This window comes from Arachis hypogaea, chromosome 11 (genome assembly GCF_003086295.3).
Source record: "Arachis hypogaea cultivar Tifrunner chromosome 11, arahy.Tifrunner.gnm2.J5K5, whole genome shotgun sequence".
Lineage (NCBI taxonomy): Eukaryota > Viridiplantae > Streptophyta > Magnoliopsida > Fabales > Fabaceae > Arachis > Arachis hypogaea.
Window position 1 is genome coordinate 146682089 of NC_092046.1, and position 24242 is coordinate 146706330.

Sequence of the window (24242 nt, forward strand, 5' to 3'; positions counted from 1 at the left end):
CAAGTGATTTGGATCCTTTTTTTTTTTGTTACAAAAATATTTTTTCTATACTTTTAAATTTTTAATGTATAAAAACAATAAATAACATTAAAATATTTCATTTTTATGTTTATTTGAGAGAGAATGAAAAAAAATAAAAAAAATAAAAAATATAAAAAGATAGATGAAAAATCTACCAAATTTTATTCTCTCTAATATTAAAAAAAAAAACTCATTATATTTTTCTACTTCTAATATTATTTTTTTAAGTATATTTTATAATATAAAAATAAATTATTTTTTATAATTTTTTTATTTTTTTATTCAAATATATTTGAAAAAAATAAAATTTTATTTAATTTTTTTATCAGCATTTATTAATTATTATAATAATTAATAAAATTATTATAATTAATAGATATTAAATAAGATAAATTTAATAATTAATAACTATTAAATAAGATAAATTACGATTATTTTTATATTTATAGGGATATAGAACTCAACTCAATGAAAATTGCATACACTTTTTTTTGTTCACAAGAAAAAAGCCCAATTAGCCTTCCAAATTTTCATGAATATTCAAAGCTCACATATGTTGGGCATATAACTGAGTGGGAAAATTGTTGCCGAGCCCATATTTGATCCAAGTTATACATGGCCGGCACCAGATTGTGAACAGCCCTCTCACCCTTATCATTGTAGGCCTGAGCCCAGGCCCTACCACACATAATTGTAGAGAGAGAAAAAAACAGAGTTAGAGTGAGAAAGAAAGAGTGTGGTGAGTGTTGTAGGGTTTAATAGTAGCCAACGTTAAGCTGCCGCTCCTCTTTCGCAGAAGCCGAAACCCTTCGCTTCTGTTGTTCTCTTCTGCGCTTCCACACTCTCCTTCACACCACCGTACGCGTTATCTTTGTCTCTTTATTCGGACTCCGAAGCTTCTAGAAGAACAGGAATAAGAAACACCTTAACCAATGGTGGAGGCCTCGTCGATCCAAGCGGAAACGCTTAATCCTCTGGATCCTTCAACCACCAGCGCCTCTGTTCTATTCCACAGAGAAATTAAGTTCCAACTCGCCAAGAAACCTTTCAAGGGATTCTCTTCCGATTATCACATTGAGACGCTAAATCCTACTACCTCGGAACATCGCACACCTTCTTCTGCCATGTCTGTCACGCCGGCTAGGAGGCACGACGGTTCTGAATTCTCTGAGTTCGGCCTGGATCCGGAGCTCAGCTTTGGAATCACCGTTCGAAAAATAGTGAGCTTTTTTTCTTCCTTATTTTCCCTTCTCATCACTCGAATTTCATTTTTTGTTGGCTTCAGCTGAAATTTCGATATGCGAATTGGTGTCAGATCAACAATACGTATTAATTTAATTTTTCCTTCGTGATTTTGTCCTTTTATTGTTAGAATTTAAGTTTTTTTTTTCACTTGCTGCGTTTTCCACTGTTATGGATTTTGAGAATTATGCCATGCTCTGTTTTACGATGAAGCTTCTCTTATATGAAAAAAATTCAGGGAGCTGGATTGCGAAATCTTGGAAATACTTGCTTCCTCAATTCGGTGCTGCAGTGTTTGACCCATACAGAGCCTCTGGCTGCATATCTACAAAGCGGAAAGCACAAAAGTTCATGTGAGTTGCTCTCCTCTACTGCATTTTCCATTGTTTATTTATGTTTGTGTTTGTAGCTTTGCCTTGTTATGTTAATGCCAGATAATTTATTAATGTTTCACTTTTACTTTGGTGTTTGCTCTACGGTGTTAAATTAAGTTAACATGGTTACCGTTTTTTTTTTTAATTTTTTTACTTTTGGAAAACGGGCCTGCATGTGAAGGAAATCATTGTTGTGTTGAGTATCTTATTATGTTTTACCATAATTGTAGGCCATGTTGCTGGATTTTGTGCTCTGTGTGCAATACAGAATCATGTAAGTCGTGCACTGCATGCATCTGGAAGAACATTATCCCCCGAGGATCTGGTTGGGAATCTGCGGTGTATCCTTATGTTTTGAGTTGTTTGTTTATGGATAAGCAGTTAAGAATGTTTCTTTTATTTTCACCTTCATGTTTCTTTTTGGGAAATTTGATAAGGATTAGGTTGCCTTCCTAAAATATCCTGTTGCACTGTGTGTTTGTTCCTTTACTTGGTTTTTGACACTAAGTATATGGAAATAAACTCTTGGCTCATGCATACTTGATGTGCTATAATTTGTTAGCCGAGTAGTATCACTTATTTTCATATTAGCGTGAAATTTGTACTTCCTGACCTTAGATCAGGCATATCACGAAATTTCCAAAATGCAAGGCAGGAGGATGCACATGAGTATATGGTCAACTTACTTGAATCAATGCATAAATGCTGCCTGCCTTCTGGTGTACCAAGTGAATCACCTAGTGCTTATGAGAAAAGTTTTGTTCATAAAATATTTGGTGGTCATCTGCGAAGTCAGGTTAGATTTCTTGACTGCTTGTTTATTTTTTGTGAGCGAGGTCATTACTAATTGAGTTTAGAAATGGCCTGGTAAATATGTAACCCATAAATTGTGATCTGTATAGAACAATATTGCTCTATAATTTTTTCCCGTGTAATGACTGATTGTCGTATACTTATGTCGTTGCTTTCTCTTAGGTGAAATGTCAGCAGTGTTCCTTTTGCTCCAACAAGTTTGATCCATTCTTAGATCTAAGCCTTGAAATTTTCAAGGCAGAATCATTGCAGAAAGCACTTGCAAATTTCACTGCTGCAGAATGGTTGGATGGAGGGGAGAGGCAATACAATTGTCAAAGATGCAAGCAGAAAGTTAGGGCTCTGAAACAGCTTACAGTTCATAAGGCACCTTATGTGCTAACTATTCACTTAAAGCGGTTCCATGCACACAATCCTGGACAGAAGATTAAAAAGAAGGTTCGGTTTGACTGTGCTCTGGACCTAAAACCTTTTGTCAGCGGCTCATATGTAAGTTGTTCTTTTTTGCTTAGTTTTTGTGGGCATAAAATATCTCACCTTGTTAGAATTTCCTTTTTAGATGAAATAAGTAAATCGTGTTACTTTATATATCTTTTGCTAAAAGGAGATCTTTCTGTTTCTCATTGAAAATATTTGCTCTGCCGATTGAGTACCTTCAATCTGTGTATAAGTTTCTTCTTTTTAGCAGGAAGGAGATGTGAAGTACTCTCTCTATGGGGTTTTGGTTCATTCTGGTTCTAGCACTCATTCTGGACATTATTACTGCTATGTCCGCACATCAAATGACATGTGGTATACCTTGGATGACAATAGGGTGTTGCAAATTTCTATCTCTTTTTCTTCTGGTATTGTTTTTTTCTGTCTTTCATCCATTTGGGTGGGACGAAAGAGCATATAGTGTCTCTAGACTAGAGGAACTGAAGAAAAATTAAAGTATAAATCTTGTCTCGCAGAACTAGAACTTGAATAGCATCATTACTTTTTAAAAGATCTATCTTCTCTTGTGCTCTGTTTTTAATATTCAAAAGTTATTGTCTTCTCACTGATTATTGAAAATCAATAAACACTGAGCATTAGAATCTTCAGCAGAAACTCTGAATATATCCCATTGCATGAGTCAGGTTGTGCATGCTGATAATAAATAAGTACTAGTTCTTTTATTCACGTAAATTTGATGAATTAATAAATATAAGCTACGGAGATGTCCAGGAAAAATTGTGAATTGCTGTTTTGGTGAATGTTGTTTGGAGCTACTATCAACCATGTATGAACACTGTGTCATTGAATTGCCATTTTAACCCATTCGCACTAATGCATCAGGTATACAATGTCAGTGAGCGAGAAGTGTTAAATCAGCAGGCATACATGTTATTTTATGTTCGTGATAGAAAAAATATTGTTTCTAGGAAATCTGTTGATATTATTAAGAAAGAGAACGGAAATACGGATTCTGCTGCAGCAAACCAAGTATTGAAGGGTCTTTCCAATGGTCTGGCAGAAAATAAATCTCGTGAACCTTCTTTAAATGCTCAAGCTCAGATAAAAATGTCAAATTTTGACTCATCAGTTGTTTCCTTTACGAAGTACAGTCTGGTTCAGCAAAAAAGTTGCCCTTCATTAACAGGAAGCTTTGTTCAAAATAAAAAACCTATATCTGATCCTTCTTCCAAGGAGCAGCCACACAAAGGATCACAAGGAGGGCTCTCCATTGTTGGCTCAGAGCACGAATGCTTGTCAACACTAGATAATTCAAGAAAGGAGAACTGTCTCCCTAGTTGTGTGAAAAGTTTGGTTGATCCAGCTGGAGATAATACCGACAAGAATGTGATTTCGAAAGATGTTAAGAACGAATCTCTTTTGTCGACTCTTACCTTCAGTAGTCCACAGACTTCTGCAGTACACAGAACCAATGGGAGCTCCCAGTTTCATAAGGTAAATAATTTCAAGTAATTGCAGAGTTGTGCTTTGACCCGGACATTTAGTCATCAGCCCATTTTCTTTAGTCTAGTAACATACTTTTAGCCCATACTTTTAAATATTGCTAGCTAATTGTTGACCAAAAACAACAAATTCTGTTGACCCTCTAGCATTTCTCATTCTCAATTTTCCTCTTGGTTTAAAATAATGGCTTTAAGTTGATGCTGCACCTCAAGTATCAAGTCCTAATTGTTTTTATGTGTTAACCCCTCATTCAATCCAGGTTGAAGTTTCCACGGCTGCTTCTATGTGTGATGCAACAGTTAGTATAGAGTGTAAAAACTCTATTGGGTGTCAAGGATTGGTTCCTAATGAGTCGGCAAATAGCTCCTTGACTACAGAGAGTGTTAATCAAAAGACCATGAAAAAACCGAAAAAGAAGTTTTTGAAATATCATCCTTTAAGGATGAATATTCGTTCATCCTTGCTACTCATGACAGTTTTAAGCTCACGGAAGAAAATTCACAAAAGAAAGAAAATTCACAAAAGAAGCAAGTGCCACAATCTTAAAAAGAAAAAGATGGATAAACTCTCATCAAATGTTGGGCCATCTGATGATGGCACTGTGATAGAAAAACTTGTTGAAGGTGAATTTCAGAGGAGAGTCAATCAGAACTCTGCTGTGCTAGCAACAGCTGCACAAGGAGGAAATACATCATGTAGTGGTTCATCGACTAATCAATTTGAAGGTAGACAAGTACATAGTCTACAAGATGGTAAAAGGGATAAAATGCACAATAAATTTATGAGTATTCCTTCCCGAGGGTTTGAGGAGACAGTTGGTAAGTTTCTATTGATATTTCCCTCCTTTACGTCATCCTGCATTCCTGTTTATGGTAGAGTTTTATGTTTCTATGTCTTTGCCTTGTTTTTTGTGATGCTGTACTTACGTTGTCTATGGCCTAATAAATTCACCTGCTTGCACAAAGTGGTTTAAATTGGTCTGCCTTCCTTGAATATCTAAAGATAGCATGTTTCATAAAACATGTATTTTGGGGTATCTCTGAAACATGCATCACTGCACTCATCTACTTGTGCCCGAACAGTGGGTTGAGAATAGACTATCCCCTGTAAGGTAGGAACAGTCAGGAGAATACTGTGTGCCTAAATTTTCCTCTTTTTGAAGTAGTTGGGGCTGGTAGTTTATATTCATTTATCTCCTGTTGGGAATCCTGTTAAAGTTGCGGGGAATGACAGTTGTGTTGTGCCCACTCTTCCTTCCCTAATTTTGTTCATGCAACCTTGTTGATGGTTATCTAGGTCTTTCATGAATGTGGCCAGGCCTTTATATAGCTACGGCTGCATATGCCAATGTGGTTGGTGGTGGTTGCGGTGGTTACAATGATTATGAGTTCTGAATTTTAATTTTTTTTATGTGTGGGTCTGTATTTTGTTTTTTGGGTGCTGTATTTTTTTATAATTTTTTTTGCTATTCTCCTGTTTGAATCAAATTTAGTGATCATGATATCCATATTAGTTGAGAGTGCTTTAAGCTAGCCACATTTTTTTCAATTACTGTATGTATTAATAATGGGATAGTTCACTCCGAAAGTGGTTTGGAATGCCAATATTTCATTTCTACATTGAATGCCATGTAAATTTTAAATTTTTAACCCTCAAAATAAAGAGTCTTTCCTTCTACATTGTCCTTTCATTGTCAAGTTCGTGCTGAATATGACATGTTTGTTCATTATTTGTGCACAGTTCCACGGTGGGATGATGTAGAATTGCCTCGATCTCAGTTGTTGGAGTCAAGAAACAATAATCCTGTCACCATCGGATATGTTGGAGATGAATGGTGAGCTCAGATAAATGCTGCTGCATTTTCGCTTGTTATTGATAACTCCTGTGTATTAGCATGCGTATTGTGTGATAATCAACTAACTTCTGGAAGAAACATTTTCCCCAATCACATGAGTTCAAGAAATTGATAGTTTTTTTTATCGGATATATTGGATAGCTCTTAATCCTAGGCATTACATCACACATATTTAAGAGTTCTATCTACTATTTGACTACCACAAAGATTCAAATCCGGGTGCAACATATTAAGAGACACTATATTTACTCACTCAACCAAAGCCTAAGATGCAAGAAATTGATAGTTTGACTTGTTAGGATGAAAAATATGATATTATATTATTCCTCTTTTTTGGATTGTAGGGATGAAGAATATGATAAGGGGAAAAGAAAGAAGTTGAGGAGCAACAAGCCTAGCTTTGGTGGCCCAAATCTTTTCCAAGAAATTGCTACCGAGAAGTCAAAGTCAAAAAAGGCCAAGTTGGACCAATCTAGCTCAGGGAACGTGCCATTCAGGATATGATGTCTTTGCCTTAGATCTTGTGTTGGCTTGTAGCAAAATTATCAATTCCTCTACGCTGAGGGTATTGGAGTGGAGAGATCCCCTACCTTCTTATTTTTCTCTTCAGTACAAAATTTTGATGCACAATGTCCAAAAATCGTGTGCAGGATTCCTATTATTTTCCCTGGGGCGGAACCGCAGAGAGTTGGTTTCCTATTTCTCATATCAGCCTAAATTCTTACCTGCATGTTCTAGAACCGAATTGAACAAATTGCTTTTGTCGTAGCTGCATGTTGTAGCCCAGAAATTTTGATTGTTATATTTGTCAAGAGACTCATGTTGCCAACTCTTTCTGTATTCGTAGATTCTTTGTTACCAATAGTGTGTGATTAATAATTTAGCAAATCACCATGAGTTATGATCATTTACTTCAAATATTTTACTTTTTGGTGAAAGAAGATGCAAGGGTGGAAATTTTTTTTAAAGAAAAAAAAAAAGAGTAAATTGATAAATAAATTTTTGAAGATTTATATTTTGGATAGATTAGTCTTGAAAAAAAAAATACTAATAAAGTCTTTCAAAGATAACAAATGTGGATAAGATAATTTAAATTAAAATTTTTTACTCTAATTATAAATGATTAATTTGAAGATAGTGTATTTATATTTACTATTTTAATAGATTATTAATTTTTTTTAAAGACTAATCTATTTAAAATATAAATTTTAAAAAATTTATTTGTTAGTTTATTCAAAAAGAATTTGTTGAAACAAACTTCCCTACACAACAAAGGTTAGAGATAATTTGCTCTAGTTAATTGTGCCTCGTGAAAAGGTGCTGTAATATTCCAGACGTTGAAGCAGCTAAATATTAGCGGTGATTCTATCAAAGGGATGGATTTTAAGCTTTTTTTTTTTTTTTTTTTTTTTTTTATACACTAATCCATTTAATTGAATTTATTATTAACATAAACAAGCTAAAAAATTTAAATACGAAAAAATAATGTATTAAAGATATAACTATTTCATGTTTTTTTTATATCAGTTTAAGTTTTTTGGCTGAATAGTTTTATGTTATCATGGATGTATATACTATGAAATGATTTTAATGATGTGATTTACACATGTATGAGAGCATACAATTCAGTATGGACAATGAATTATAGTTCAACTGATATGTCTCTTCATTTCAGATATTCATAGATTTATACATATTAATAATGATTTTTCGCTAACAAACTATAATTTAAATTTAAGTGGCATTGTCTCCTCGTATTTACCTAAAAATCATGAATTCAAATTTCATTCTTATAAAAAAAATAAGAATTTTCCTATTGTGTGCACTAAAAACATATATTAAGCATATTATAAAAGGCATGCACTTTCTTTTTCCTCATAAGAAAACAAGCTCAATTAACCTTCCAAAAATTTCAATAATATTCAAAACTCACATATATTGGGTTAATATTCAAAGTTCACAGGTCCGTTTCCCCGGATCGAGCCGTTATACATGGGTGGCACCTGTGAACATTCTTTTCACTCTTATGATTGTCAGGGTTAAGCTAGCCGAAACCCTTGGCTTATGTTGTTCTCTTATGCGCTTCCACTTTCCCCTTCACACTACCGTACGCCCTTTTGTTTATCTCTCTATTCGGACTTCGAAGCTTCCAGAAGAACAGGAATAAAAGACACCTCAACTAATGGTGGATGTTTTGTTGATCTCAATGCTCTCGATCCTTCAACCACCAGCGCCTCCTGTTTCTTCCACAAAGAAATTAAATTCCAACTCGCCAAGCAGCCTTCCAAGGGATTCTCCTCCGATTACCACATTAAGTTTGTAATTAATAATTTAGCAAATCACCGTCAGTTATGATCATTTACTTCAAATATTTTACTTTTTTGAAAAAAGAAAATGTAAAGATGGAAATTAAAAAATATATAAATTAATAAATAAATTCTTAAAAATTTATATTTTAGATAGATTAATTTAAAAAAAAAAACTAATAAAATCTTTCGGAATAACAATGGTGAATAAGATAATTCAAATTAAAATTTTTTGTTCTAATTATAAAGGACTAATTTAAAAATAGTATATTTATATTTATTATTCTAAAAGATTATTGATATTTTTTTTTAATTAATCTGTTTAAAATATAAATTTTTAAAAATTTATTTATTATTTTACTCAAAAAAAAGTTCAAGTTAAAAACAAACATCCCTCACAATAAAGGTTAGAGATAATTGGCTCTAGTTAATTGAAACCTGACGAACATATCTTGATGAATAGTTAGCTAAATATTAGTGGTGATTCTATTACAGGCTAAAAAAATTTAAGAATTATGTTAACTATACATTAAAATCAGTCATTAAAATTAGTTATGAGTATAAAATATATGTTAGAATATAAATATATATTAAAAATAAATTAAATCACATATGTATTTATATACAAATATATTAATAACTAATTTTAATAGCTAATTTTAGTATATAAATAACATTTTAAAAAATTTAAATATAGAAAAATCATGTATATATTACTTCTTCGGTTTAAATTTTTGGAATGAATAATTACATGCAATTCAGAATGAAATGAGTAGTTACCTACTTACCTGACATATATTATGAAATGATTCTAATCATGTGATTTACACATATGTATAAGAACATGCAATTCAGTATGGACAAAAAGCCTTCTTAGTGGGGGCAAAAAGCTTTTTTTGTTGGAGCAAAAAGCCCTTTTTAATGAGGCAATAAGTCTTGCGAATTCAAGGTTTTAATGCATTTTGACCCAAAAAAAAAAAAAAAAAAGATTTTAATGCATTTGAACATTTGATAAAAATTATGTTCTCTTTCCGACGTTATCGGAATTCGGAAATACTCATTTTTTGCTCCCATAAAAAAATCTTTTTCATTCCTACTAAAATATCTTAATCCATATGATAGTATTTCATTATTCTAATTCACATTTAATATGGTAACAATTTTCTTGTGCTATCCATAAGGAATTTTGTAGCTAAGATCCAAGTGCATCAGAAAACTACCAGAACATGAAACAAGATTGCATTAATAGAAAGCACCGAAAAATTTAAAGGTATCTGAAGTGGAATTATTACAATTGGCTGATATGTCACATGTATGTCCTTCTCCAAGGACGTTGACCTCTCCATTAAGGACTCTACTTGTCCCAATTTTGTTGCCTCTCATTCTGTCATCTCATTTAATGTAAATAACTCAACTATCTTCTCGACACTGTTTTTTCTTCAGGTTTATTTTAGGGCTCCTCTCTTTGATCTTTATTATGACCCCAACTACTGCTTCTTATAGGACTCACTCTATCCTTAAATCTTTGTAACTTTGTTACATAATTACTTGAGTTTTAGTCTTCAAACATAGGACATTTTTTAATTTGTTTACAAATTAATCGTATTAATAATTTTCGTAACGATGGATGATGTAAAATGTTAATTGATATTCTACGTGATATCTAACATATTTAATTTAATATTGACCAAATATATTTTTAAAAATTTATTACTTTAGTCGATTTCTTCAATTATATAAACTATTTTTCTATATGACATAATGATTAAATTAATAGATTTTAATAAACATATTTAGTCAGCGTCCAATTAGACATATTAGATGTCATGTCTGCTATCAGTTCATATTTTATATCATTAATTGTTAACCGAAATTGTTAATAAAATAATTGAAAGACAAATATGATTAATTTGTAATTTTTAAAAGATCAATAATAAAATCTTTCAAAACACAAATTTAAAAAATACCTCATTTTTTAGAAATTAATTTGACTATTAATTTTTTTAATGTTCAAATTTACCTTCCGTAAGGTAGCGTTTGGTGGAGAGAGACAGAAAGACTGAGACTAAGAGACAGATACTAAAAGACAAATATTGAAATAAATCTCAGTATTCTGTTTGGTACAAAGTGGGTGACAGAAATTGAAACAAGAATAAAACTCTAATTTAATTTGCACAAAGGATAAAATTGAAATTAATTAATTGAAATGAATGTATTTTAGGTATAAAATATTATTAAAATTTTAGTTTTTATCTCTAAAAATTTTAGTCTTCTGTGTCCCCATTTTTTGAAGGTATTAAAATACTGAAAATTTAGGGACAGAAACAAAAATTTTAATATCATATTCTGAACCAACAAACATAATATTAAATCAGTCTCTCAATTTTTATCTCAATACCTTAAAACAAATACTACCTTTAACTGTGCATTTGTTCCACATATTAACTATTTGAAGATAACAAAAAGAAAACAATTGATATCGGTGATAATAATGGCTCAGTGTGGTTGTTATTCATGTTATTTGTTTAGTAATACATATGTGATTTGTAAGACATAATGACATATAAAATACATATATTTAGTGTATTTTCAGAAGGTGAAATTATAAATATTAATTATAAAACATAAATTTTTATTATAATTTTATTCCTTCAAAATTTTTATTGTTTCATTTTTTTAACTATCATCACCTTCATCACCATCAACCTTTTTCTTATTAGGAGTAAAATTAATTTTAAATGACAAATATGTTAATGTTTTCTTATTAATGTCTCAAGAACCAAACAAGTTGTATGTATTCAATTGCATCTGTGTTTTTGTATATATATGTCTTTGTATCAACGTCTTTATTATTCTAATACTCAAAAAATATTAACACTAGTATTGGACATTAAAAAAAAAAATTGAAATTCATCTTAAGAACTTAGCTTGTATAATTTTTTTATAGCTTTAAAATTAAGCATTTGGGACATTTATAAAATCACCGTCTTGAATTACTAAATAATTCATAAGTAAATAACGTTTGTTCAAAGAGATAATAAATAAATACACAAACTCAACAGCTAATAACTACTATAATATAATATAGGAAAAATTTCAAGTATACCGGAAACACCAATGTTCAAATTGTTTTAATCGTTGATTTTAATTAATATATATTATATATATTTTTTATAATTCAGATCAACGGTTAAAACAACTGGAACACTGGTGTTCCCGATACACTTAAAATTCTTCCTATAATATATATGTGTGTGTTCTTCATTTATAATTTGATTTATTAAGTTTTATTAATCAAAATGACTTCCTATAATTTCTCATCATTTCTGCACGAATAGGTTGCTTCAATTTTCTCTTAATGTGGTGATATGATGTTTGAGGATCGGATAGTGGAAAGTGATATCAAGTATTAGAACCTTCTCATATACTCCAAATTCCAAAATGTACTTCATTCAAGATTTTCACAAAGAAATAATGTAAATTCCACTACCAAAATTAAAGTATCATGATTCATTTTATTTTATTTTATTTTATTAATATGAAAAATTAGGGTAATCCTCACACTATGATCTCTCACACACTGAAATGATACAATGACATATACACACGTATCGACCAAGTAAATTACCTGTTATACTTATAGAAGATTTTTAAGTGTACTGTCGTACCGGTGTATCAGTGATTTTTAATCGTTGATCTTAATTATATATATTATATATTTTTTTTATAATTAAGATCAACGGTTAAAAATTACTGATACACCGGTATGACGATACACTTGAAATTTTTCCTATACTTATAATAAGTAAACCTTAAGTTGTATTGATTAAGAAGGAAAAAAGGTTATCCATGTATTTTATTTAATAAAGTAATTACTACTTGTTATAGAAGGTAATTAATTTACTTGGTACATGCACATATTTGTTACATGGAAAAAGAGTATCAATGAAATGATGAACACTATGTTTCATGGGATTGCATTGCTTACAAAGCTAAGGCACTCTTGGATTGGATCTAGATTGGGTTTCTGAGGACCATGATGATAAGAAATATTAATATTATATATTTATTTTTAAAAAAATATTTTATATACTTTTTTTTAAATTCCTTCACCAAGTAGATACTTATTTGTCTATTATTATTAGGGTATTAAAGCTATACAAAATATCTCTCTTTTATTTAATATAGTGAATTTTAAAATTGTACATCAAAATTAATAATACATATACATAATTAAAATTGAAGTAATTACAAAAATAACCAAACTTAATTATATAAATATTTTTTTTGTTTTCCACAATATTTCTTTATATGTCCTGTCGTGGATCGAAACTCCATTTAAGAGTTTGTTATTGACTAATAAATTGCTGCATACACAAAAGAAAATTTGAACCCCAACACTTACTTAAACGGATTAAGTTAGCCACTAGAATAATCTAACTTAGTTTTTAGGGCAATTTACATAAATAAATTGTTTGCCCTTTAAATTTACGCAATTGCATTCTTTCAAACATGAAGACGCAAATACATTGTTTCATATATCTATAGAAACAGCGGTTTTCGGAAGCACATAATCCGCTATAGCCAACCACATATTACATACAAAAATCGCCAATAGCAGTTTGTGTGTGTGGGAAAGTGTGCATAAACCGCTGGAGGTAGTAGCGATTTACGCTGAATAAGATATTTGCCGTTGTTTCTGTACCATTTCGGTGTCAACTTATATGTTATGATTTTTTCATATCTTGTCTTCATATACATGGGCATGTGGAGTAGTCTTAGTAAGATCGAATTTTAATAATAATCTTATATGGTGTTTTATTTGTATTTTTTATATGATGTTTTAATAATAAATAGAAACCGTGACAGCCTCTAGCGATTTTTATGTTCTCCTATTTGCATGTAATCTACGACTAATTATATTTATAGCAGATTATGTATTTTCATAAACTACTACTGTGAGTAATAATTTCTATAGATATATGAAACAATATATTTATATCTTCATATTTAAAAGAATATAATTACCGTAAATTTAAAGGACACAATTTATTTATGTAAATTGTCAAGGTTTTTATTTACAAAAACATACCAGTGCTCTTTTTGATATATATGATGGGCCTAATGAGTCCATGAAGTGGCCCCACCAATAAAGAAAAAGAAAGAAATAATTTATTTGACGTGGTTTGAAGTATAAGTATGATGGCATGATTAAGAATATGGATAATACACACAAGTGTCCCCATTAGTGGGCATGTTATTAATAAAATTTAATCATAGCAATTATATATGTCTCTTGTTTATAGTATCTCATTTCATGTTACTCATTAATAAACCCTCATCCCCTTAGCCCTTAATCAATGCAAATCATTAGACACTGACCCTCCATAGTTTCATTTTCCTACTGCACTCTTTTCTCTTTCACACACACTGTCACATAATATATATTCTTGCATGCCCAACCCAACTTGGAGCTTTATTTATATTTACGATTATGGTACGTGTATATTAAAATTAACCACTAAAATCAGCTACTAGTATAAAATACATATTAAAAATAAATTAAATTACATATATATTTATATACAAATACATTGGTGACTGATTTTAGTAGTGATTTTGGTGTACAAATAACATTTTCCTTATATTTATATATACATACATATTGATTTTTTATGTGCATGTTCCATGAGCATGCCAACTTGCCATGTGCATATACACCAAATAGTGTTAGTGTTAGACATTCAAAATAATGTTGGTGAAATTAAGAAGTAAAGGGATAGTGGGCCAAAAAGGTAGAACATATAGTACAACTAAGATTTTATACAAAAATAAAATAGCACTATATATATATATAGTCAAAAGTACCACTAGGGTCACTAGACAAAATCTGATTAACAATAAACATATGGTGGGGATTAGGGAAGAAAAAAAATAAACCATTAATTAGGATGCAGCTAGGGTGAATGTTAATAACATAATAAACAAGATAACATAGGGGTCCTTTTGGATATCTATATTCACATGATAATAGTAAAACAAAATATTGCTCAAAATTCTAGACAGAATGGATTAGTATTTAGCATAGTTCTGAAAATTAGATTAATCTCAGTTGGACTATAAACTGAGAGATTTGTAATTTGGTTCATCAATAAAAATTGTTATTTTAAAAGTTATTATTCTAAAATTATTGAATCAGTAAATCAATAATTAAAATGATTTGACTATAGATCTTATTTTTAGAATATTGATATTTGATAATTTGTAATATTGTTTAACTGTTTTAGGTAAGATAGAGAAATCAAGATTTTATGTAAAATTAAAAAAGTAAATTAAGAACATAAAACGTAAAATTTTAACAAAATTTAAATTATAAAATCGTCAAATCTAATATAAATTTCATAAAATTAATAGATTCATTTAAAATTGTAATATCAAAAAATTTTAAGAGTTAAATTGAAATTCTAACCTTTACTTTCAGGTTCTCAAAACCAAGAATAATGATCCACTTCTATTGCTACTAATTAAAAGGGGTCCACATTGTTGATTCTTGGTGATTGCCATTGTCCCTACCTTAGACTATATCCTTTTACACTTACAAATGGCCCGCATTATTTTTTTTTGTTTTTGTTTTTTTAAGTTAAGAGTGGGATTGGATTTCACAACTTTTAAATAAATATAAAAAAATTATGTTATTTTTGTATAATTATATTATTATATTTACTGTTTTATAGAAATTATTTTTATATATCTATTAGGTTGCTTTTATATTCTATTTTTAATAGGAGAATAAAATTAGTTCATTATAAAATAAAGTGAATATAAGTATAAATAACATTATTTAAAATAATAGATCAAATAAAAGAAAGATAAATGATAAAAGATATAAAAAAACTTGAAAGAATTATATACGAGATTGTTAAAAAAATTTATATATAATAGAATATAATAACATTATTTGATTTATGCAATTTGGAATAAGATTTTATTGTTGTTGTAAATAATGAAACATAATTTAATTGATTATTATGATCTAGTGAGAATAATTAAGCTGAGAAAATGACTGATTTGGAAAATCGGTGACAAAAGAACCTTGTTTTCTATGTTTCAATTTTCAAAGTCAAATAAAACACACAAAAAAGAATCCAGCTGCTCCAATGGAATGATCATTATCAATGGAAACATCAAACATTAGTATTATTTTTCTTTTTCTTTTTTTCCATGTTTTTGTGGGTGGAATAATGTAGGTTGGGACACCTCCAACATATAGTTAAATGTTAGTAACAACCAAAAGAGAGCTTGGTTGTGTATGTAACGACATTAATTTAATTGCACAACAAAGATCAACATCTTGCAACTTTCATGAACATGAAAAGCAAATCAATTTGGACTGATCGAGTGAACACTTTATTGTCTGTTTAAATAAATGTTGGAGTATTTGAATCTTCTTTTATGTATGTAGTAATTTTTTTTGTCAACGATAAACCTTTAAAATGTATATTCTTTTTTTCAATTAAAAAAAAATAAATTCTAAAATTTATCATTTTTGGATCATCAATTTAGTATTCCATTCAAATATTCCATTCAAAATAATTTTTCTTCTTATAAAATAAATAGATTTCAAAATAGATATTTATATGAGTTATAAGTAAAAAATTTTATTTAATAGAATTATTTTTATTTAAAAATTATATTAAATAAAAATAATTCTAAAATTCTGTTTCTTTAATTTTATTAAAAATTATAACTATTTTAAACTATTTTAGTAAAATTTAGATCATAGAAAAATTAATTATTAACCTGTCAAATTAAAAAATAAGGTGAACAAATAAAATTAACATAAAAAGCAGAATGAAAAGAAGATTGAAAAAATAAGTGACTTGTGTGATTAGGGAATTCTTAATTAATTCCTATAAACAGTGGTCAGAAATATTTTTAAAATATATTTTTTACTTGAATATCTAAAAATAACGTGTTCATTAACAAATGAACTCTAGTTTAAATACTAAAAACACGATCTTAAATTTTGTAAGCACATATTATTATGAAGAAATAAAATTGATATGACGAAAAACAAAAAGTCTTATTTCCCAGGTTGCAGTCATCGTGTTTTACTCTGTTAGCTGGACATTGCCTTGTTTTGAGGGTCAAATTAAAGGACCACATTTGTCATCTTTCAATTATTTATTTCTACTTCTCACTACTTAACAAATATAATATATTTAAGCTAAACTTTTTAATAATAATAATAATAATAATAATAATAATAATAATAATAATAATAATAATAACAGTTTAATTACGCTAACTTCCTGCAAACCACATCACATGCAAAGGAAAGGGACAAAGTAGCGTAGAGACTTGCATTGCATATTATATTGTCACCCAAAATAATAATAATAATAATAATAATGATGTCACGAAAATGAGTTTTTTTTTTAAAGGTTTACAATAATTATTATTATATAAACCAGAATTTAGTTAAATAATACATGTTGAAATTATTATTAAGAAAAAATTTTAAAATTTTATTCTAATAAATATAGAATAAAGTGACAAATAAATCTCTCCGAATTCATACTTCAGGTAAATTAGTCTCTAAAAAAAATACTAATAAAATCTTCTAAAATATATAGTATCTTTAAATTAGCCTCTATAATTAGAATTAGGATAAAATATCTTAATTTAAATTAATCTAAAAGATTTTATTAATATATTTTTTAATAACTAATCTATTCAAAATATAAATTTTTTAGAAATTTATTTATCTTTTACTCATAAATATATAATAAACTTAAACATTATATATATTCTCCATAAAAATTTTTCAATTAATACTTTTAAGGTATATGTTGAAGATTTTGTTTTTAATATTGGAGAAGCAACATTGTTTTTTCAAAATGTGGGTTGATAGGGTGTTATTCTCATATGTGGAACCGTTTAATTAGATAAACAAAAATTGGACCGTCCGATTTGTGAAAAGTACAGAAATTGGACCGTTCGATTTGTGAGAATACAGAAATCGGACCGAGAGATTTGTGACAGTACAGAAATCGAATCGAGGAATTTGTGAAATCGGACTGAGGGATTTGTGAGGGTACAGAAATCAGACCGAGGGATTTCTGTTAAAAAATTAAAAAATTTAAAGTATGCAAATCGGACAATCCAATTTGTGTATCTTCTACATTTTTAAAAAACACAAAAAATTATCATATTCAGGTATATTACTACTTTTACCTCCATAAAAAAAAAATAGCCGGTATATGTTAGTTAGCTAAATCCTATAAAAAGAATTAACAAAGTCATGGTTTCCCTTTCCCATAAATTCCATAAAAACAGAATAATTTTTTTCCATATTTTCCAATGAGACTAAGAAAAAAAAGATGGTGATACTAATAATAGACACTAGGCAGAGGCATGATCATCATTCAATTAAGAATCATTGAATTCCCACCAAGAAATGTTAGATATATTCACCTTCCCTTCTCTTCTTCCCATTTATGAATCCTCAAACCAGCTCCACTACACTCCCTCATTGCTCTTCACTTTTTCACTTTCTTTTTTCCCTTCCTTGGTTCTTACTCTGATCTGCATTTTCCACTTTAAAGGGTGAAAAAAAAATAGTGGGAAGAGAAAGTTTTGTAGCCAAAAAGTTGCTCTGCCACATAGATAGAAGTTAAGGAAGAAAGAATCACAACTTTTCAACAATCTAAGAGTGCAGACAAAGACAACATAGTTTTGGTTTTAGTTTTGCTTCTTGCATCAGTTGTTTCTTTATATGACCTTTTTTCTTTTTGTTGGTATTCTAGGATCTCCAAATCCAGCCAACACTTGTTCACATTCTCCTCTTCTACTCCACACCATTTCTTCTAGCAAAAATCACCCTAAAGTTTAGTGCTTTTTTTTCTTTTTTAACTCCCTCAGCTACTTATCCTTAGTTTTTGTGAACTGAGATTTCATTTTCTGTAATATTCTGTTAATTAAGTTCAAGTAGATTTGGCATGCATGAAAGAATTTCTAGCTTCTATAGGAAGAGTTTTTCATCATCTATCAATAAAATGGTGATGCTAGTTTTGTAGTATTTGATTTTCCCTGTGGTTGTGGAGGTTCTGGGGTTTGTTGTTGTTTTTTCTTTTTCTTGTTCTGAATCATTTGTCAGATGGGTTTGGGAGTGATTGGCACTGTTCTAATTTTGGGACTCTTGTTCAAGCATTTGGCTTCTCAGCAACCAAACACTGATGAGTTCTATGTGTCTGAGTTCTTGAAGAAAATGGTTTCCAATTCTTCTTCTTTTTCCTCCTACAATTTCTCAGCTTCAGTGTGTTCATGGCAAGGAGTTTTCTGTGACAACAACAAAGAACATGTTGTTGAGTTAAACTTTTCAGGTTTAGGCCTCTCTGGAACTATTCCTGATAACACCATAGGCAAGCTGAGCAAGCTTCAAACTTTGGATCTTAGCTGCAACAAGATCACAACTTTGCCTTCAGATTTTTGGAGTTTAAGCTCTATCAAGAGCCTCAACCTCTCCACCAATCAGATTTCAGGTTCATTGACCAACAACATTGGCAATTTTGGTATGCTTGAAACCATTGACTTGTCAAGCAACAACTTCACTGAAGAAATTCCAGAAGCTATTGGATCCCTTATGAGTTTGAGAATCCTCAAACTTGACCATAACAAATTCTCAAGAAGCATTCCTTCTGGGATTCTCAAGTGCCAGTCCCTGGTTTCAATTGATCTCTCATCAAATCAATTGAATGGAACACTTCCAAATGGTTTTGGTGCTGCTTTTCCCAAGCTCAAGAACTTGAACCTTGCTGCCAATGATATAGATGGCCGAATCTTGGATATTTCAGGTTTCAATTCCATTTTAAGTCTCAACATATCTGGAAATTCCTTTCAGGGTTCTATCATGGGTGTGTTTCAGGAAAAGTTGGAGGTATTGGACCTAAGCAGAAACCAATTTCAAGGCCACATTTCACAGGTACAATACTACAACTGGTCTCATTTGGTTTATCTTGATTTGTCAGGGAATCAGCTAAGTGGTGAAATTTTCCAGAACTTGTTGAGTTTGAGTGAGTCCTTGTTGAATCTAAAGCACCTCAATCTTGCACACAACAGATTTTCCAAACAGAAATTCCCAACAAAGATTGAAAAGCTCCAAGGATTGGAGTATCTGAACTTGTCCAAAACCAATCTTGTAGGCCTAATCCCTGATGAAATCTCAAAACTGAGTAATCTCAATGTTCTTGATCTGTCTATGAATCATCTTGCTGGTAAAGTTCCAATTTTGAGGAACAAACACCTCCAAATTCTTGACCTTTCAAACAACACCTTGAGTGGAACAATCCCTTTGTCTGTCTTGGGGAAACTACCATTCATGGAGAGATACAACTTCTCTTACAATAACTTAACACTGTGTGCTTCAGACATTCACCCTGATGTTCTTGAATCAGCATTCTTTGGATCAGTGAACAGTTGTCCAATTGCTGCAGACCCACATTTCTTCAGGAGAAAGAACAATGGACACAACAAGGGAATGAAGCTAGCATTGGTGTTAACCTTCTCAATGATCTTCATGCTTGCTGGCCTGTTGTTCTTAGCATTCGGCTGCCGAAGGAAGTCGAAAATGTGGCAAGTTAAACAAACTTCATACAAAGAAGAACAGAACATTTCCGGGCCTTTCTCATTCCAGACTGATTCAACAACCTGGGTGGCTGATGTTAAGCAGGCAACATCAGTTCCGGTGGTAATCTTTGAGAAGCCTTTGTTGAACATTACATTTGCAGACTTACTGGCTGCAACTTCAAATTTCGACCGAGGTACTCTTTTGGCCGAAGGAAAATTCGGTCCGGTCTATAGAGGCTTTCTTCCTGGTGGTATTCATGTGGCAGTTAAAGTTTTGGTGGTTGGTTCTACATTGACAGATCAAGAAGTGGCTAGAGAGCTTGAGTTTCTTGGCAGAATCAAGCATCCCAACCTTGTTCCTTTAACTGGATATTGTGTAGCAGGGGATCAAAGGATTGCTATATATGATTATATGGAGAATGGAAACTTGCAAAATCTGCTATATGACTTGCCACTTGGTGTGCAAAGCACTGATGATTGGAGCACAGATACATGGGATGAATCTGACAACAATGGAATTCAGAATGCTGGCTCTGAAGGATTGCTCACAACTTGGAGATTTCGTCACAAAATCGCCCTTGGAACCGCTCGAGCTCTCGCTTTCTTGCACCATGGATGCTCTCCTCCAATCATTCATAGAGCAGTCAAGGCCAGCAGTGTTTATTTGGACTTTGACCTCGAGCCCAGGCTGTCTGATTTCGGCCTGGCTAAGATCTTTGGAAGCGGCTTGGACGAGGAGATTGCTCTTGGTTCCTCTGGTTATGTTCCGCCGGAGTTTTCTCAACAAGAATTCGAGTCACCAACCACGAAATCTGATGTATATTGTTACGGAGTTGTGCTCTTTGAGCTAGTAACCGGAAAGAAGCCGGTCGGAGATGATTACCCTGATGACAAGGAATCAACTTTGGTTAGCTGGGTGAGAGGACTAGTTAGAAAGAATCAAGCTTCAATAGCAATTGATCCAAAGATTAGGGACACAGGACTAGATGAACAAATGGAGGAGGCTCTCAAGATTGGTTATCTTTGCACTGCTGACTTGCCGGCCAAGCGACCAACAATGCAGCAGATTGTTGGACTTCTAAAAGACATTGAACCTATTGCTTCTAATTAGCTTCAATGGTGACATGGATTTTGAGGTTGTTTTAATTTAGTTTTGTTTCTTTTCTATCATCCATGAAACAAATGTAAAGCAGTTAGATTCTGGAGTTTGAGTTTTTCTTATGAAGAAGAGAGCCTTTGATGAATATATCATTGTACTAACTTGTTAATGCAGCATGTGATCTTGTTTTGAATTATATTTCTTCATCAGATTTATATTCTTAACATTAAATTAACTATTGTCTTATAATTGCATTAGTTCATTTAAGGAAACATTTCTTTATTCCTTGCTATTGATGATTCATGACACCAACACATGTATAGTAACAGAAGCTTTATTTGTATACAATTCAATTCATTGTGATGTATATTTCTATACTATGTCAATGTCAACAATATTTCAAACACATGAATGTCAATGTTGTTTGAAAAAAATAAATAAATAAGAAGAAAAAATGTGTGTGAAAGAGAGAAAGAGAGAGGGATGGTGATAATGATGTTGGAATTGGAGTGGGTTTAGCCTAACATAGCAACTCTAACAAGCCTAGCTACTTTATAATAATAATAATAATAATAATATTCTTACCCCAATTCTAGAAGGGAGCCACGTTTAAAACGTCTTCTTTTTTAAGATGTTTTTCAGTAATTAAAATTTAATATCATGTTATTTTTGTCAAAATTAGGCTAGACAAATTGATTTAACAAAAAAAATGGTGAATCAAATCTTGAACTGACCTAAATTAATATTATTTTTTATAAAAAATGACTAAAATATCTTTATTATAGAAAATGATTAAAATATTCTTATTTTATATATATATATTTTAAAAATTATAAATTCTAACCCTACGATAAAAAAATAAAGGACTAAAATTTAAGATTCTTAAAATTAATATATATAATAGAAGTATTTTAATCATTTTCTATAATAGGGTATTGTAGTCATTTTCTATACAAAAAAATATTAATTTAGACCAGTTTAAGATTTGATTTACCATTTTTTGATCAAATCAATTTATCTAGTCTAATTTTGACAAAAATAACACGATTTAATCAATTATATGTGTTAAATTTTAATTATTAAAAAACATCTTTATAAAAAGACGTTTTCAACATCTTTATCTGAGTGTCTTCCACTCTCCCACTCTGCAATCATGTTTTATAACATTGTTAACATGGGTGGCATCCGAGAATCATGAATGTTTGTAAGAGGGTGTCTATGGTTTGGTTGATACTCCCAACCTAGCACCTTTTTCACTGCTGAATCTTTAATCATGATTAAACCTTTATTAAAGTTAGTTACCAACAAAATATATGAGCTTAATCTAATTGTGCACCCAAAAAAAGCCATAAACTTATTAAGCTAATTGTACGAACAAGCTATCTTATTTTTACTTTTGGCTTCATCACCAAATAAATAAATAAAATTTCCTTTTGGCTAGACAAGAAACAGAAGATACCATATCCTCTGTAATTATATGTTGTCCTTTTTCTGAATATGGTAGTTCCATTTTATTTTTTATCTTTAGTCGTTGGATAATAGTTTATTATTTGAACTTGTCTCATGGTTAGTTCACTAGTATGCTTAAAGTATTAAAAGTTCGAATTTTTTTTGTACATATAGTAACTCATTGACCAATCACAAACTCTTAAAGAGAACTCTAATCTATTAAAAAATAAAAAAATATAGGATACCAATATATTATCTGCCAATTTATTACTAACAATAATTAATTATTATATTTTAAACACATATATAAAGAGACACATCCAAAAAATATATCTATAAAGACACTTCTATTAAACACAGCCATAAAAAAGACATTTTTATTAGACACATCTATAAAGACACTTTTATTAAATACAGTTATAAATAAGAGTTGGTAGAAGTTGACAGAAATACTGTTGATAACGTAGCGAGATTATTAAAAAATTAGTTTTTGACCTACTAAATCAAAAAATATTGTGAGAAACAAAAATTAGATAATTAGATATAACATGAAAATTTGAGAAAAGTAAAAAGAAAGAGAACTTGATGAAAGGATCCAGGCCCATAGACTTTGGGCTTTACCCTCTTTAATAACTATACTTAGTTTATGAGACATTTTGGTCACTCTGTTATTTTAATCAATATATATCCTTTGGTTAGACCAAAAAAAAAATGATGTAAATTACAAAATGAAAATGTGACACCGGTTATTTATTTTGTGCAAGCTACACTAATTATTGAATAGTTTCAGAAAAAATAATTCCTCTAAAATTTCTGAATTACTGAATATATTATTTTTAGTTGCTTTTCATATCGATATTCCGTAAGAATTATTGAATTCTTTGGCTCAAATTTTGGTACGTAGAATTATTTAACATTTTAATTGTCAGATTGTGCTTCTTCCTTCATTTTCCTGCAACAGTACTGGGGTTGAAGTGGGAACCAATGCAACTTTTATGTTATTTGTCGGTTTTTTTTTTATACCAATAATCATTTAAAAAAAATAAGTATAAGGATTAATTTTAAATTAGTTAATATTATTTAATTTTTTTATTATAAAATTATATTATTAACTCACATTTTTGGAGGACTTAAGGTTTATGGCTAGAATTTAACGTTTACAGTTTAGAATTTTAAAATTAAAATTTATAATTTAGGGGAACAAATAATTTTAAAAAATTGATTAATATTGAATAAAAAATTGGATTTTTATTTAAAATTTTTAAAAAATAAATAAATATTAGTTGATTGTTAGTTAAAAGATTTTTAGTTTCTAGTATGATTTCTGAAGGAAGTAGTTTACACTCTCTCGAGTCTCCACCTAAAGAAAGCATCAGATACCTATTGTGGAGCCCATATGCATTGTATTGGAACCAGAAACAAGGCAAAATATTCTCTCTTTTATTTTTGTTCAAAGTATTTTTAGTTGGATGGATTAACGATTAATTCGTCGCGAATTTGAGATTCATTTAAGA

At 30.3% G+C, this 24242-nt stretch overlaps 2 protein-coding genes across 4 annotated transcripts; both read left to right on the top strand.

Annotated features, from left to right (window-relative positions):
- Positions 1-618: 618 nt before the first annotated feature.
- Positions 619-7134, top strand: LOC112723427 (ubiquitin carboxyl-terminal hydrolase 23). 2 transcript variants are annotated; one of them, XM_025774807.3, is made up of 10 exons: positions 619-1241; positions 1502-1616; positions 1868-1978; positions 2261-2433; positions 2613-2939; positions 3136-3264; positions 3771-4382; positions 4651-5209; positions 6132-6225; positions 6591-7134. In XM_025774807.3, the coding sequence occupies exons 1-10, from the start codon at positions 954-956 to the stop codon at positions 6748-6750; spliced, it is 2568 nt and encodes an 855-aa protein (XP_025630592.1). In that variant the 5' UTR covers positions 619-953; the 3' UTR covers positions 6751-7134. The 2 variants fall into 2 exon arrangements, with proteins under 2 accessions (XP_025630592.1, XP_025630593.1); XM_025774808.3 differs by having other exon boundaries at positions 3139-3264.
- Positions 7135-17874: 10740 nt separating this feature from the next.
- Positions 17875-21472, top strand: LOC112723428 (probable LRR receptor-like serine/threonine-protein kinase At2g24230). Of its 2 annotated transcripts, XM_029290358.2 has the most exons (2): positions 17875-19536; positions 19612-21472. In XM_029290358.2, the coding sequence occupies exons 1-2, from the start codon at positions 18712-18714 to the stop codon at positions 21289-21291; spliced, it is 2505 nt and encodes an 834-aa protein (XP_029146191.1). In that variant the 5' UTR covers positions 17875-18711; the 3' UTR covers positions 21292-21472. The 2 variants fall into 2 exon arrangements, with proteins under 2 accessions (XP_029146191.1, XP_025630594.1); XM_025774809.3 differs by having other exon boundaries at positions 17912-21472.
- The last annotated feature ends 2770 nt before the right edge of the window (positions 21473-24242 follow it).